Source organism: Callospermophilus lateralis, chromosome 2 (assembly GCF_048772815.1).
Source record: "Callospermophilus lateralis isolate mCalLat2 chromosome 2, mCalLat2.hap1, whole genome shotgun sequence".
Lineage (NCBI taxonomy): Eukaryota > Metazoa > Chordata > Mammalia > Rodentia > Sciuridae > Callospermophilus > Callospermophilus lateralis.
The window spans coordinates 54,101,122-54,117,312 of record NC_135306.1 but is presented as its reverse complement, the minus strand read 5'-3'; the positions used below and the strand labels follow the sequence as shown (position 1 = coordinate 54,117,312).

At 37.5% G+C, this 16,191-nt stretch overlaps 1 protein-coding gene across 1 annotated transcript; it reads right to left on the bottom strand.

Moving 5' to 3' along the window:
- Positions 1–12,597: 12,597 nt before the first annotated feature.
- Cer1 (cerberus 1, DAN family BMP antagonist) lies at positions 12,598–15,070 on the bottom strand. The gene is made up of 2 exons (XM_076843422.2): positions 14,564–15,070; positions 12,598–12,894 (listed from the first exon to the last, which is right to left on the bottom strand). The coding sequence occupies exons 1-2, from the start codon at positions 15,068–15,070 to the stop codon at positions 12,598–12,600; spliced, it is 804 nt and encodes a 267-aa protein (XP_076699537.2).
- Positions 15,071–16,191: the final 1,121 nt, after the last annotated feature.

The following is a 16,191-nucleotide window of genomic DNA, read 5'->3' as shown; positions in this document are numbered from 1 at the left end:
GTTATATCAATAGATAAAATAAGACTGGAGCAGAGATCGTAAGCAACCTCAAGGATGTTAAATGGCTTCTGGAGACCTCTACCAGCAGGAACAGTTGAGACAGTAAGAGTGGATTAGGTCACCAAAGAAAGGGGTTGTAGTAAGAGCAGAGATAAGAAGGCAGAGTCTTGAAAAGTGACTATTGTATATTTAAGTATTTGATTAAAAAAAAAAAACGATTAAGAATCTCCTATGTTCCAATTATTCGCAAGTCAATATATCTAACTGTTTTCTATTGAGTTGCAGACCCAAATTCAAATAAACCCCCACCCCCAGATGTTTGTTATGTGGGTTCACATAGATGCAAAGCCTTTGGGACCAGCCATGAAAGGTAAAAAAGGTACCATTATTTTTAAGGCAAACAAAGTTTCTCTGCCTCATTTCCTGTAAGAGAGTAGGAACAATCAAAAACAAGCCACCAACTTCTTTTTTTGTTGTTGTTGTTGTTAGTTTCTTTGTGGTGATTGAACACAGGTACACTTTACACTGAGCCACATCCTCAGTATCCTCAGCCCTTTTTGGTTTTGGTTTTTGCTGGAATTACAGGTGTGCATCATTGCACCTGCACATCAACTTAATGTTTAATCTGTTTGTCCTTTAACTATCTCCATTAATAGCTTAGGGAAAGATACTTGTCACTTTTTAATCCTGACAAGTAAGGCAAATGAGGTGGTGAATGGTTTTATCATTGGGGGGAAAAAGGACCAGTTTCTAACATCTTATTTGCAGAAGTTTGGCTGTAAGGTATAGTGGTCATTGTTCACCCCCCGACACACAGACAAAGAAAAATATCAACTCAGGTGTCTAGAACCCTTTTGGTTGAGGTCAACAAACATTCTGTAAAGGATCAGATAGGAATTGTGTGTGTGTGTGTGTGTGTGTGTGAGTGTGTGTGTGTGTGTGTGTGTGTGTGAAATAATCTTTGTAGTAACCATTTAACTTGGCCATTGTATTGCAAAGCAGCCATAGACAATATGTAAATGAGCAGGCATGGTTGTATAACAATAAAATTTTATTTTCAACAACAGGCAGCAGGCCATATTAGGCCCCCATATGTCAGAGTTTGTGGATAATTAGAAACTCAATCTCAGAAAGAGTATAATGAGAAAGAATGCCTGACTTTGTCCCCAGTCTAACTTACTTAACTACCCAGTGCCTCAGTTTCTTCTTATGTAAAAGGAAGGTAACATAATAGTCATTGTGGTAGAACACCTGAGGATTAAATGAGTCAGTGTGTGTCAAGCACTTAGACATGGATCTGGTGTAAGAAGTGACTCAACTGGTATTACTCTCATGCTAAGGTAGAAGGCTAAAGACAGTATGAATAACCTCTACATATGATTGGAACATTGCTTTTGATAAGAATAAGAGTATATAAAGCCTTCTCACTGTTTTTTTATTATTGGTTGTTCAAAACATTACAAAGCTCTTGACATCTCATATCTCATACATTTGATTTAAGTGGGTTATAAACTCCCATTTTTACCCTGTATACAGATTGCAGAATCACATCAGTTACACATCCACGTTTTTACAGAGTGCCATACTAGTGACTGCTGCCTTTCCTATCCTCTACTCTTCTCACTGTTTTTTTAATTTCTTATTGTCCCCCAAACTTCTTCTCATTGGAATTTTCAAAATCAAAAGAACCTCATTTCAGAACAAGAACAAAACCCTAGTTATATGCTATGAAAAATTATCCTCCACATCCTTCAAAACTTCGAACCTAACATGTTCGAAAACTAATCTTTCAAAAAAATTAAAAAGAAAGGTGAAAAAAAAACTTTCATCAAAAGCACCCTAACTCTATCCCTACCCCATATCCCAAATTCCAGAATAATTATTGCCAAAGCTAGAAAACTATGAATGTATCTTCTCTATTTCTCTCAATCCAACTATACCCAGTCACCAAACCACCCCATCAATTCCACTTCTAGAATATGTCTTGAAACAATTTATTCCTTCCATCCCTACAGCGCTATCTTAGTTCATGTTGCCATTTTTTTTTTTTACCCCGTACTGCAGTGGTACATTTCTACCTCCAATCTTACTCCTACCCCCACTTATTCTCTACACTGTCATTCATGCAGTTGTCCATAAAAGCAAATCTAACCATTCTTACTCCCTGCTTCAAGTGTTTACTGTAAAACAAGACATGTTTACCATGGCATAAAATATCATCATAATCTGGCATTTTCAGTCTTTTCCGTGTTCCCATTTCTCATCCCCTTCCTCTGCCTTGCCTTTTAATGTATGTCCCCATAGTACAGATTGGCTTTCTGGACCATCATTTTCCATGCCCCCACAGCGGCTGACTGTATGCTCACCCTGCAGATGTCTGGTAGTGTCTTCCTTTGAAATAACCAGTTTAAGGCACCTTCCTTTGGACTCCCATTGGATTCTCCTGACTCATTCACCAGGTTGGGATTATCTATGTGCTTGTACATCTTCCCCACAAGACAGTGAGCTACATGGAGCACTGATCCAGTCTTATTTTTACATAACTTTCCATTGCTTCTCACAATGTCGGATCCATCATGGGTGCTCAATGAGTTGGTTGAATTAATGAACGATATGAAAGAAGGGTCAGAGTGGTTGGCAGACCCTTGAGGAGGGCTCTGAGTCTGAGCTTTGTTTATCACAGATACTGAAGGGTTTGTAGAAGGGAGGGGAGAAAAGGGATGGGTGACAGGCAGAGGAATGATCAAGAAGATGAAAGTCTGAGGAAAGGTCATGCTAAAGATCATGGGTCTTAAGGAAAGGCCATTAGATTTGGTGACTAGAATTTTCCTGGGTAATTCAATGTATGTTTAATAACTAGGTGATTTGAACTAGCAAGAAAGTAGACTACTTAGAAATTAGAGGCAGGAGGCATTATTACTGCAAGAAATTGGTAATAAAAGGAGTTAATGTTTTGTTTCCTGCTTGTGTTTTAGGATGAGGAAGCCTTAGTTTGTCTCTAAGACAAGATCATAAAAAGAGAAGAGACCAGTTAGAATTGGAGACAGAAGCACCAATAGAATGAAGAGTACAAGCAGGAAGGTTAGCTTTGCTAGCTACTTAATTTGCAAAGTCAAACTCCTTGTTCATTCCTTTTGCTCCTTAGTTTTTGCTGTTTTGGAAAGAACTCAGAGAAAAGCATCTATGGAACCATGTAGGCAAGTAGTGAGAAGGAGTCAACCTCAGGTTTAGAAAGTCCTGTACCCAGGAATCTTCCCCAGGCCAGCATTCTGAGAGACCTTCCCAAAGCAATCTGATGATGGTTTTGCTATCATTTATTAATTACCACGGGAACTACCAGCTGTTATTACAAAGTCTTTTATAGGCACTCTGTAAATATTAAAAGAACATATTAAAATTATACTGTGTGCAGCAGCAGCCGATGTTGTTTTATGGAGATAGTATCAGAGAGCATGCAGAAGTATCACACTACAACTCCTGTGATCCCTATTTCTTATTACTCCCCTGAAATCTGATACTGACTCATGATTTTAACCCTTCAATCATAGCAGGAAGTTATTTAATGATGTATGCTGAAGCAAATCTAATCCCGTAAGTCAGGGTGTGTATTTAGTCATGTAGATGCCTTAATGTACACTCACCAGTCAACTTTCTATCATAAAAATGAGGACAAGAGCATTTTCTTTGAAGTTCCCCAGAGGAGGAAAGAACTTTTCACCTTTTTTATAGTTAAGACTAGTGTGTGGGAGTGCATCCACATTGCTATATGACCTGTCCAACTATCAAGTGGAATGGTCATTATGGCAAGATGAGACATTTGTCTGACCTGCTTTGTGAAATCTACCCAGAACCAACTTGAAACCTGTTTTGTTTGGCCTGAAGTACGTCTTGCTCCCCAGAGTTCTCCTCCATTGGCCCACCAGGATGTATAAAACTTCCATAGGTGTAGGTCCTATATTTGAGAGAGAACTAAAAGATGTCCATTGAGATACAAAAAAACTAGACAATATCTTGGAAATATCTTTGAAGCAATGATATCTTTCTCCTAATTATGTAGGAGAATATCCTTATTTTGAGGAGATGCATTTTGGAATATTATGGGTAAAGCATCAGGATATCCAAAATTTACTTTTACATAGTTCTGAAAAATAAAAATACATGATAAATATACCACCATGCATTCATTAAGTAGAGAGAGAAAACAAATGTGGCAAAATGAAAACAATTTTTAATTTAAAGTAGAGAACTTGAAGGTGTTCTTGGTGATATTCTTTTTTATTTCTTGTTAAAACTATTTCATTTGTTTAAAGAAATCTTCATTGTGAAAAAGTTGGAAAATTTCAAATTCCTGAGCATCTCCCAAACCCACTGAATCAGACTTACTAGCTGTGGAACCTAGAGAGAGATACTGCTAATAAGCACCTGAAGCAAGTTTTAGGCAATAATGGTTGAAAAATCTTTGAATTATAAAGTTAAATATTAATGGAGGAATAAGTACAATAAATGTGATTTTTAAAAAACAATGTATTTGGGGGAGATAATCAACTCAGAGACTCCTATTTTCTCTTTATATAAAACATGTAATTGAGTAGAGTGCATGCTTAGCATGTTTGAGATCCTGGGTCCAGTCCCCAGCACCATTACCAACCACAACAAAAAAAGCAATTGAGTTAATGGGGTAGGAATAATGTCACTCCTTAATTGCATAGAACTGAAAACTAAAAAACTTGGCAGAGTTTCAGTGAAAAACAACTAAAAGCATCAAGAAGAATTAGGAGAAACAGGATGACTGTGATCCCAGCCATTTGAGATAAGGAGGCAGGAGGATTTGCAAGTTCGAGGCCATCCTGGGCAACTTAGTGAAACCCTGTTGCAAACAGGAAAATAAAGAGGTTGGGAAATGTAGCTTAGTGGTAGTGCATGCCTGGGTTCAATCTCCAGTACTGCAAAAACAAACAAACAAAAGGAGAAAATGCATAATTGTTCTCTAAAAGAAATCTGAGCAACTGTTCCTAATTACTGTGATCAGAAGTTTTTAGTGACTCCCTAATTTCCTATTACCTGGCCTAGCAGCAAAAATGCCTGTGAAGTTTTAAAAACCTACAGAGTAATGTCTGCTATCCACCAAGTCTGCTGACCCATTGGAACAGTACTACTGTATTTTAGATGCCCACAGATAACTAATACACAAACAGGCTTAAAAAGCAGTTGCCTCTGGGATGAAATCCAACTCCTCAGCCAGGCAAATTTATCTTCTCAAGGGCAGGTGCCTGTCATGGCCCTCTCGGTATCCCAGTGAGCAACCCAATGCCTAACACTAACTAGATTTTAAATAAATATTAATTTAACTAATCAATTAGTGGAGTGATAGACTTTAGTTAGAAGCTCTAGGGAATTATAGATAATTTGAAAATTCAGAAATGAGGTGAACAAGGATAAGGGAGCCTAAGACTGAGTTCAGAAGCAGAAAGCAGGAAAAGTAGATGCCAAAAAATATTTTTTACCTGCCTTGCAATTTTCCATAGACCTATACCAGAGCATATAATCACTTTGAAGGACAAGCAGGAAAATGGGGCATAGTGTCTCTCTTCTTGCTATTATCTGAATATCTGGAAGCCCCTTCAATTATAGGCTTACACTATTTTCATGGTCCTGAGCTCTCTAGGGCACCATTTCTTTGTGTCCAAAGATACTATTAAGTCCTACAGTCCCCAGGTCTTTTGAAAAGGACATCCTTTCAGGGTCTAGTATGATGTAGGATACGTCTATCCATCACATTTTCACCTACTTCTTGCCTGAAGTTTGAGCAGGACTCAGGTTTCCTTTCAGTGATGTGATTGTAAGCTACAAAGTACACGTACCAGAAATTCCTGTTCTTTGGTTTTTGGACATGAAGGAGGTGTGTTTGGCTTGGTAAGTTGACAAGAGGAGGTGGTGAAAATTTCCTTGGAAAACATTAACCTAAGACCTCATCAATAGGAGGGCCACTGGTGAGTGTTTCTTTTAAAGGAAAGGAGAAAAACAAAACAATTCGAGGAAGGAAAACAATTAATAAAAATCTAAGCCACTTCAGGAAATGTGGGTGGGGAAGTGAGGCTGGGCTGTAGAAAACTAGTATTACAGGAAAGTCCATCCTTTGGTTGGGATATTATTGCTCAATTCCTTTCATCACTGCAAGCTCCTGGATATGAACCTGAGATTAAACCAGGTGAAGAGCACACACGGACATGTCTTCAAAATATTTCCTATGTTCCCAACATGGAAACCTGACATTCCTGAGTTCCAATTGGAAGAGTTTTATGCACATGATTTCCAAGATTTCTTCCAGCTCTTCTGGCCTCTAAGCTTTCTTTCCATTCCAATTTATTATACCCACTGCTAAAATTTTTGGCTCATGGAAACCTTTAAGAAGCTCATGAAAATTCAGGACCTTCTGAACACCCACAATATTTGCACACATTTCAGGGGGTTCACGGACTCCTCTGAAACTACTCCTGTAAACCCATACCATCCTAATCTGCTTAAAACTCCACATTGCCTACCACATACATTTTTAAAACCCGATGGCTGCTATTCAAAACTCCCCATACGTATGCTGCCTATCCTTCCAAAAGCAATTCCTAAAATTCATTCATTTAACTTACATGAATTGAATATTTACTCCCTATAAAGCATTAAAATTATAGATTTTATGTGTATGTATATATGTTTGTGTATATATGTAAATATAAAACAGAAAACAATACAAGCAGAAAGGTATCAAAGATGCATAACATGCAGGACTTGCTGTTAAATAGCTTACAATCTAGAGAGAAAGACAAGGAAATAAATCATGGTAACAACATTAAAAGTAGAAACAGCTGTGGCGTGATGTTGCTTGACTACCCAATAGGTATCTTCTCCTTATTTCTTGCTATAAGAACAAAAATTTTGTTCCATTATTCAGTTATCCTGGGCATAACTGATTTTATTCAGCTCTTTAAAAGGGAAATGAGTGGAAGAGAATCCTTTGTGTGTGTATGTTGGGTGGGAGTACTGGGGATTGGACCCAGGGGAGATCTACCACCAAGTTACATCTCCAGTCTTTTTAAATTTTATTTTGAAGCAGTCTTGCTAGGTTGCTAAGGGTGAACTTGAACTTGTGGTCCTCCTGCCAAAGCCTCCCGAGTAGCAGGGATTATAGGAATGCGGAACTGCACCCAATGGAGAATCCCTTTTCTCTACTATGGACAGTATTATGTGAAGAGTGAAACCTATAATGTTGAGAGCTGCAACAGCATGATGTGACTGAGCAGAGTTTTAGCTTTCAGGATATCCTGAAACTGATGGAGATGAAAGAAGAAGGAACCCATATTCCTAATGAAATGGTAGAGCTGCACTTGACCAGTTAAAGAATTAGCTGCCCTTCAGAATTGTAGTGAAATAATAAATCCCTTTATAATTTAATGCACTCTGCATTGTGTTTTCTGGCACTTGATTTGAAAGCTTCCTCAATGTTACCTGAAAACAGGCATGGATAATGGATTTTAGGATAGATGACTAGATGAGTGAGGTGTTTAACCTTGGTTGCCATATTCTATATATGTACATACATAGAATATATATGCATATGTATAAAAGTCTATATATCCACTTATGCACATATGTAAATAAATATACATCTATCTTGAATCAGTATGACATAGTAGAAAAGAAATTGAGCTTAGGAGTCATTCAGCTTCTGCCACTCCCTAGAAGTGATACTTTGAAAAGTTTGTTTGTCTGAGCCTTAGCATCATCAGCAATAAAATGTTCTATACTCCCTACTTCATACATTACATGAGGATTATATTAAATAATATAAATAATTAAATAATATAATCTTGGCACAGTTGTCTTATAGACACATGATATGTGTTAAGTATATGATACCTATTGATTTTGTTTCTTACATACAAAGAAAAAATATTGAGTACTTTTCCTAGGCATTGATTACAATGATTAAAAAAAAAACCCAATATGAATCCTGTTCTCAGGAAGCTTACAGTTTGATTAATAATCATGCAAATAAAGTTATAATTCTAAATTGAGATGAGAGATATGAAGTAAAGAAAAATAGTGCCATGAAATCGTGTAAGAGATGCACCTGACTTTGTCTGGGATTAAGAAAGGTTTTATTGGGAAAGTAGAGTTTGAGTTTGAGAACAGGGATGTGCTGGTGAGGTCATCATTCTAAGCTAAACAGAAAAACAAATGGAAAGCAAAAACATTCAGTTACTTGTTCCTGGATGGTAGGCTTCTAAGGTCAGATCATCTTGTAACCATTTATATTCTCTGCACCTTGCACAGTGGCTGGCTTATCAGAGACAGGCATAAATATTTTGTACTGAATGAATGAACTCCTCTAAATTTCGATGTCCTTGGAGAAAGAGAGTTAAAATGTCCCCTCCTTGGAGATAAGGGATCAGAGGTATACAAACACACAGTAAGGCCTCAATAATTGGTAGCTCTTATTATTGCTACTATTACTTTTGCCTTGTAATTTGCATATATTTTCTCTGCTACTACATTATCAGCCTTGGGGTGACATCTTATTTATCTTTGAATATCCTAAGGTTCTTAGCACAATGTCTTACATAGAATAAATTCTCTGTAAAAAAAAAAATCAGAGAATAATTGACATCTGAATTAGAAATTCAGTTGACAGGTTAAGGAAATTGTGTAGCCTACCTTAGTAGAGTTTTTTAATTCCAAGTCCCTTTGAAATCAGGCTTGCCATATGATTTGTTTTGGACAATTAAATATGATGAAAGTCCTTTATGGTGTATTTCAGAAAATCTTTAATAAACCATTCACCATGTTCTCACTCTTTGTTTCAGACAGGAAGACCATTATTATTCCAGAGTGTGGAATGGACCATTGTGCTCCAGTCCAGAGTGTGGGTCCTGGAGTAATATGGTGCCAAGATAGAGCCAACCTGTGATGAATACATCCTGTGTGCAAGAAACAAACCTGCATCTTTACATGCCCCCAAAAATACATATGCTGAGAAAATAATTTTATCAAAGCTAGGTTAAATCTTCACTGAAGGGAATGCTTAATTTCAAGTTTGTAGAATACAAATAAAATGTATAGGGAAAAAACCTCTAAAAAACTGTTGTAAGAACAAGTCAGCATCATGTATGGAGGAAAAAAACCTAAAAACTCTTCTGCAGAATATTCATGCAGATAATTAAAATTGCACAGCTTTAATGTCACCACTCAATCTAAAATTATCAATCTCTAGCATATTTTCCTGTTTTACTCTTTTGCATACCACTTATAGCCATCTAATATTTTTCCTTTTCAGTTGCTTGATGGATAAATTGATTAATTTTTGAACTATGTCTCACCTTGCTGCAATGGAGGCTCCATAGTAGCAGGGATCCTATCTGACCAGTACCTTTGTTGTATTTGCAGCCCCCCAGAGCTGTATGTTGCACACTAACAAATACATCCTCACACATATAAAAATAATACCGTATACTGATTATGGATGTGAATAGAAATGCAAAAATATAACTAGGAATTGGAAGTGTAAACAAATATCTTCAGGGGGTGGAATGTAGGGTGGGTGGGATTTTGAGGGATGGGACTCAGCATCCCATGGAGGGAAAATTTCTTTATATCCCAAATGGTTTAATTCTTTTTAAAAAATGACTAAATGCAGAAGATGGCAAAATGATAATCCTCTATTCTGGCTATGAGAATTTTGTGTTTGTTATAGAATCCTTTTCTATGCTTTTATGTCTGAAATTTCTCAAAACAAATTTTAAAAAAATAACAAAAAGAGGAAAGTCTGAAAGGAGAAAAGTGAATTAATACCTTGTGGTTTTATAGGATCTAAAGTTTCTCTGAAGTGCTGTTACCTGCAGTTGATCATCATAATAATATCGAGGTAATTATTATCAACCTTTTTTTATGAGAGGAAAATGAGGCCAGGATTTATGAAGGGGCTTGCCTTGGGGACCAAGCAAACCAGGGCAATGTTTAGCTGAAAACCTAGGGATAATTTCTATTTAAGAGATGACACCAATATGCTTCAGATGTGAGAGGTAGGTAAAAGGTAAGAAGTTCTCTCTGAGGCCTCTCAGACCGAGGACCAACGAGCAAATATTTTAATTCAAAGAAAGCATATTCCGTGTGATTTTAGGCAAGTTTTCAAACTTTTTAGAGGCTTCCTTTTCTCCCTTATAAAATGGGGTGATTACCTACATCACATGGTTTTTGCAAGGGTTAGATTTTGTACTTTCTTTAAAAGTCATCACACATTATCTAGACATTAATAGATGTCTGATATTTGTGTGTTTCCTCCCAGTTTCTTACACTCACACATATTATGTTGAAACATTAAAAAATGCCCTTTTTACATATTAAACTGGTTGTAAATGGGCCATTTCATGAGGTTCATGCTATCACTCCATTAATGTTAGCTCCAATGGAGCTATCAGCTTTCCCATCTGGAAATTACATGTGAGCAAAGGGCAGAACAGAGTTTGAATGAAAGAGAGAGCTGTTTGGAGCCTGGGCTTTAGAGTCTATTTGCAAGTACAGATAAAAGGGATATATGCAAAGATGTGAGGAAAAGGAGATTCCAATTGGGGGAGAATCTGCAAACTAGACAGCTGCTCAATAGCTTTTGGCATCAAAATATATTGACCAGCTGGGATATCACTAATGCTGAACAATTTTATCCTTATGACCACATCTTGGCCAATTAGATTGTTTTTGACCACCAAAGGGTATAATATATTCTGTTGTAAATGTCACATGTGTATCTATGTAGCTCATATTCTATTACATTGATGTGTTTCATAATACACACTAAATATAAATGCATTTACTTCTTTGAAACACCATGTTAGATAGTGTGATTAAAGAGGAATAGAATTAAAATTTAAATTGATTTCTTTTCAAAAAATAATTAGTTATTATTCCATGAAACATTTGCTTGTGTATGTGTGTGTTCGTGTGTGTGCTCATGTGTGTGTAGGCACGAGCTCACATGTGTATGTATTGAAATAAAGGAATCCAAATCAAGCAATTTTTTAAAATGAATTTTTGAATAATTATAAAAAAATAATCTGGTTGGGAAAAGTCAATTCGGCACAATGTATGCATACAAATAAATACAGGCAGGAAAGACAATCGATAAATGACAGTGGTTCAAAGGCTTAAACCACAGGCTGCTTACAAAGTCAGAAGAAACCCATGGGTCAGTGTCATAAGCCCACACAGACATTCAGAAACACTTCTAATACTGATGTCCCAGTGGTACCTTTAAATGATGAGACAGGCAAAACAAATAAGGGCCAAACATAAGATATTTACATGCCACAACATTTTCCAGAATGCTTCATACACTAAAATTCAGTACATCAAAACATTCAGAATATTGTCAGACCTTTTCATTGTGGCCTTTGCTGAGTAGAATTTATCATACAAAGTTTTATACAATACTCAAAAACAGTGATCCAAACTCAGAAACCTTACTTATTACCTAACTCAAAAGCCATGTGGATATTTCACCATAAATTATTTCAATTTTAAATTATTTATTTACAATTTATTTAATTTGACCTCTGCTGAATTTCTTGTTTACTTTCATTAGTGTTTCTGGAGTGAGCTTTAATCATGGTTCTCGTCATATAGTTTTTCTTTCTCATAATATAGGTAGCTATTTGGCTACCAAAGATTGTTCCTCTTCCCTATGTAAACTGCTAAAAGTAGCATCAATGTTACTTCATCAAAGACAGACACCAGACATTAAGAACTTTATATGGGGAGGCCAAGTGCATGCCTGTGATCCCAGCTACGTGGGAGTCTGAGGCAGGAAGATCACAAGTTTGAAGCCCTCAGTAACTTAGCAAGACCCTATATTAAAATAAAAAATTTTTAAAAAGGCTGGGTTTGTAGCTAAGTGGTAGAGCACACCTGGGTTCAATCCCCAGTAACCGCCCCCCCCAAAAAAAAAACAATTTTAAAAAGGAGGAGGAAGATGGGAGAGGAGGAGAAACCAAGCAAGTTACTTCAAACATCTATGAAAAGAATCATCGGATAGAAGAAGGCAAAACATTCCCTGAATCACAAATGCAGCTACAAGCATGTGAAATCCCTTCTAAAAATATTCCAACTTTTTTTGTTTGTTTGTTTGTTTGTTCCTGCTGGTGATTTGACAAGCTATTGAAGAAGCCCATTTTTATGATGTAGTTTATTTCTTTTCCTTAGATAGAAGGCTTTTAAAATTTTGGAGAAAATCAATCATGTACCAGTAGTGGAAAGGACTTTTGCAATCAACTGGGACAAGTCTCTCATTTGTAGATAAAAAGCTTTAGATGGTGCAAATTTCTACAGCTCCTTAATATTCTACAACCAGTTAGTGGTACAGCCATCACTAGATTCCAAACATCTATCAAAAACTAGAAAAATACTATTTCTTCTAAATATTGCCATCTTGTAATTACTTTTAAAACCACCTTTCCCTTTAAGCATTATGTACCCACTTATTATTTCCAGACTGAATAACCATTGCCTTGTTGTTGTGGTTTTGCTTTTCAAAGGTAATAGTGGGAGAACTTTTTAAGTTGAAACCTCTGGGATAAAGGAATCCTGGGAGCCAGCCTGAAGGGGGTGTCCGTCTCCATGCTCTGTCGTCACCGCACACTGGCACTCCTCCACCTGCATCACTACCTTGATCACAGGGGCCAGGCCAGTGCAGTTCAGCTGCAAGTGCACAGTGGTGAACTTAGCAGGTGAGCAGTGGGAGCAGAAGGTATGGGGGTGCAGCGTCGCTCCAGGAAAATGAACAGACCCGCACTTCCCAAAGCAAAGGTTGTTCTGAACAACAACTTTTTCACAGTCTTCATGGGTGATGGTCTAAAAGACAAACACATTTCCATTATGTTATCTTGAGTCATTTCCCTTTTGTACATGATGCAAAGAAGCTAGAGAGTGTAAATCAGGATAACAGACTAAAATTTCCATTGCTTTTCCATTTTGGATACATTTTGTAATGTCCAAGTGAGGGTATCTATTAGGGCATAAAGCCAACTTAACTAAATGTATTGAGTAAATTATTAGCCTTTTGGTATCCTCAACTTAATATGAAAATAATTGGTACTATAAATGTCAGACTAAGACATTTTGTCTAGTTGAATGTGACCAATTGGAAAAATTCTAATGACAAACTTCTTATTTAAGTACTCTGTGTTACTATTTTATTCCTCACAGTACATTTCCCATAGTAGGCTCTCTATACATATTTTGTTCAATTGATCATAAAATAGACCAGAACATCACAAATTTAATTCTGTCCTATTTTGCAGGAACTGTGGTGCATTCAAATCTACAAAGTTGCATGGCAAAATTGCAGTGCATGCACCTGTTACATCATCTTTGCCTCTCTCGTAACCTCATACACCTAGTTTTATGTGCTTTCCAAAATATACAAGAATCAAACATCTTAATTATAATTTAATTAGCAATATAATTCAAAATAAGAATTTCAAAGGAAATTTGATGGCTCAATTCTTAGAATTAATTTTCTAATTGCACATGGGCCACAAAGCAGTCATTATTATTTGATAATTGACTTGTCAATGCTGCATATCCTTGCCTTTGCAAGCAGAATACTTAACTGCCTCACACAGTCAATTGTCTTATAATACTGCCTGCTTAATTGGGTAGAGTTACTGGACTGTAAAATTTTACTTTTCCCTGCATTGCTTTTGGTTCAACATCTTCATGTTTACGTATCTGATGCATTTTGTTTTAATAGAATTGGAATTGATCATGGTAAGTATATGTCAGCCAATAAAACATAAATCCGGAGATAGGGTGGGGTAGGTGGTGTCATATCACATCTAGATTATTTTTTGAGAGCTTTTGTAAAAATAAGTTAAACTAAATCATTTTCTATCACAATACTAGAAATAATACAGCAAACTTTTGTCCCAAGAATCTCAATATAGTTTGAGGTTGTGGGATAGCTTTTTAAAAGTTGGATAGCTTTGACAACTATTAAAGAAACTTTCATAAACCTATGGTTAGGTGTGAAATAGATTAAGACTGTCACAATGAATGTGAAATTTGTTTGGGGAAGAATTCAGTACGTCCCACCTTATCTACAGAAGGAGTTGACCTGTTCACCCACATTCCAGAGGTGCAGAGATGTAGCTACAAATAAGTCCTGGTGATTGCTCTGTATTCCCAGTTTCCTAACTGAGGGCAGACTTACTTCTCTGGATAGGACACCCCCAGTCTAAAAATAAATAAATAAAACAGAGCTCTGTATCCTTTGATTATCATATTGACAGTACCATTATACCATTCTTGTAGCATTTCTGGCATGCCAAGAAATAACAGAGAGATGAGAAGGAGATGTAGGGAATAAGATCATACTTTACCAAATCCTATGGTGACTATCTAGGACCAAGTTTGAAGTTAGGCAAGACTGATTCCCCACAGCTGCTTTTCCTCCTCTCTCCCTGTCTCAGCTGTTTCCCATCTTGCAAACCCCCATCTACTCCACCCCCAGGACACATACCTGGCTGAAGGGCACTGTCCTACAGGTCTCCCAATGTACTTCATGGCTTTTGATGGGCAAGATGACCCCTTGAGAGGCTGGACCTTTTCTGAACATGAAGTGGTGCCAGAATTTCTTGGCTTCTTCTCGAAGAGGAGACTTCTCTATTTTCTTCCTTTCTATTGGCTGAGGGAGGGCCTGGGTCCCAGGTGGGGAGTACTCACTTTCTATGTCCCCAAGAGGGTACAGTTCTCTCTCAGGCTTCTTCCAGATCCTGCCAAACATGGACAGCATCTTCTCTTTCTGCCTCTGGTCTTCCACTGCCAGGCTGGTGCCTATCAGGTGTGGCACTGCAACAAACAGATCCGGCTTGTCCTCAGCTTCCTCTTGGTTGCTGGTGGAGAGTTCTCGGCGGCTCCTTTCTAGGAGCAGGAGGGAAAGAGAACTGTGACTTCCACGGTCATCCAGGCGCCAGCCAGCCTTCCCCAGAGGCAGGAGCACAAGCAATTGAAGTAAAAGCAGATGCATGCTATCAGAGCCCAAGATTCCTTTCAGTTCACAGATGGTGACGCCCAAAGAGGCTCACTCTACAGGACTGTGAACAGGACAGCCTATATAGAGAGACCTGCCTGGTGGGATGGAAGGCAGGTGGTCAGTAGCCAGGCAGAGTAAACACATTGATTGTTTGCTTGAATTATGTGGTGCTAATGGTGTCCTGCCTTCACTTTGGTTTTGTGTATTTTAGAAGGCCCAGTGAAAGCCTGAGACCCAGGGGGTAATTAACTGACAGTTTAGCTCTCTGTCTGAGACTTAAAGAGCTGTATTAGCAAAAACAGCTCATTCTTTGCTGGATTTCCCATCACTGTTATTAGAAGAAGGAAGACAGCTAACATTTGGTGTGTTTCTTTACTGTGTTGGGATAGAATAGGCATGACATGTTTTTGAGAGAAGTGTATCAGATAAAAATCAAGGGCACACATTTAACAAAAGACCAGGCCTTTAGGAAAACTATTTACACACACACACACACACACACACACACACACACACTACTAAAGAAGTATATCAAAATGGTATGGAAAGGAAAGAAAGAGGGATGTTAACTTTGTCGAGAAAGAGATTTATCACCTTTTACTTCTATGTGGATTAAGGTTGTTGGCTGTTGTGTAGTAATAGAGTAAAGGGAATAAATACATTCTCCCTTTCCACACATGGAATCTCGTAATTCACAAGTTAATACTCTCACGTTAAGTATCAAATACTGTGTGCTAAATTTCACAACTGGTCAGTCCTCAGTAAACTTTACAATTGTCCTTAAATTTCTCAGCAAGAATCCTAAGGTAGATTGGCTGACAGTTCATCAGTCTTCAATGAGGATGGGGAAATGCCCCCCAACCCCCATTATCAACTTGTTTTTCTTTCTTTAAACAAAAGAGCTAGACTTGGGAAGGTGGATTCTAAGAACCAGGTTTGATGGCTTGGGGTGTGAGGCTGGCTGCTCAGTTCCTTACCTTACCGAATCCACATCTTCCTCCTTTATTCTCCAGTAATTGATGATCAGGTTAAATAAGATTGAGACAGACATGAGTTTTCAGGGATCAAAAGGAAACTTGTTAAATCACTATCTAAAATCAGCCAAGGGAAGAGAA

Bases quoted from the DNA above. Each gene is read 5' to 3' on its own strand.
- Cer1 (XM_076843422.2), bottom strand. From the start codon at position 15,070: ATGCATCTGCTTTTACTTCAATTGCTTGTGCTCCTGCCTCTGGGGAAG. The intron at 12,895-14,563 runs GTATGTGTCCTG...TTTGTCTTTTAG, and splicing joins GGACAGTGCCCTTCAGCCAG to ACCATCACCCATGAAGACTG.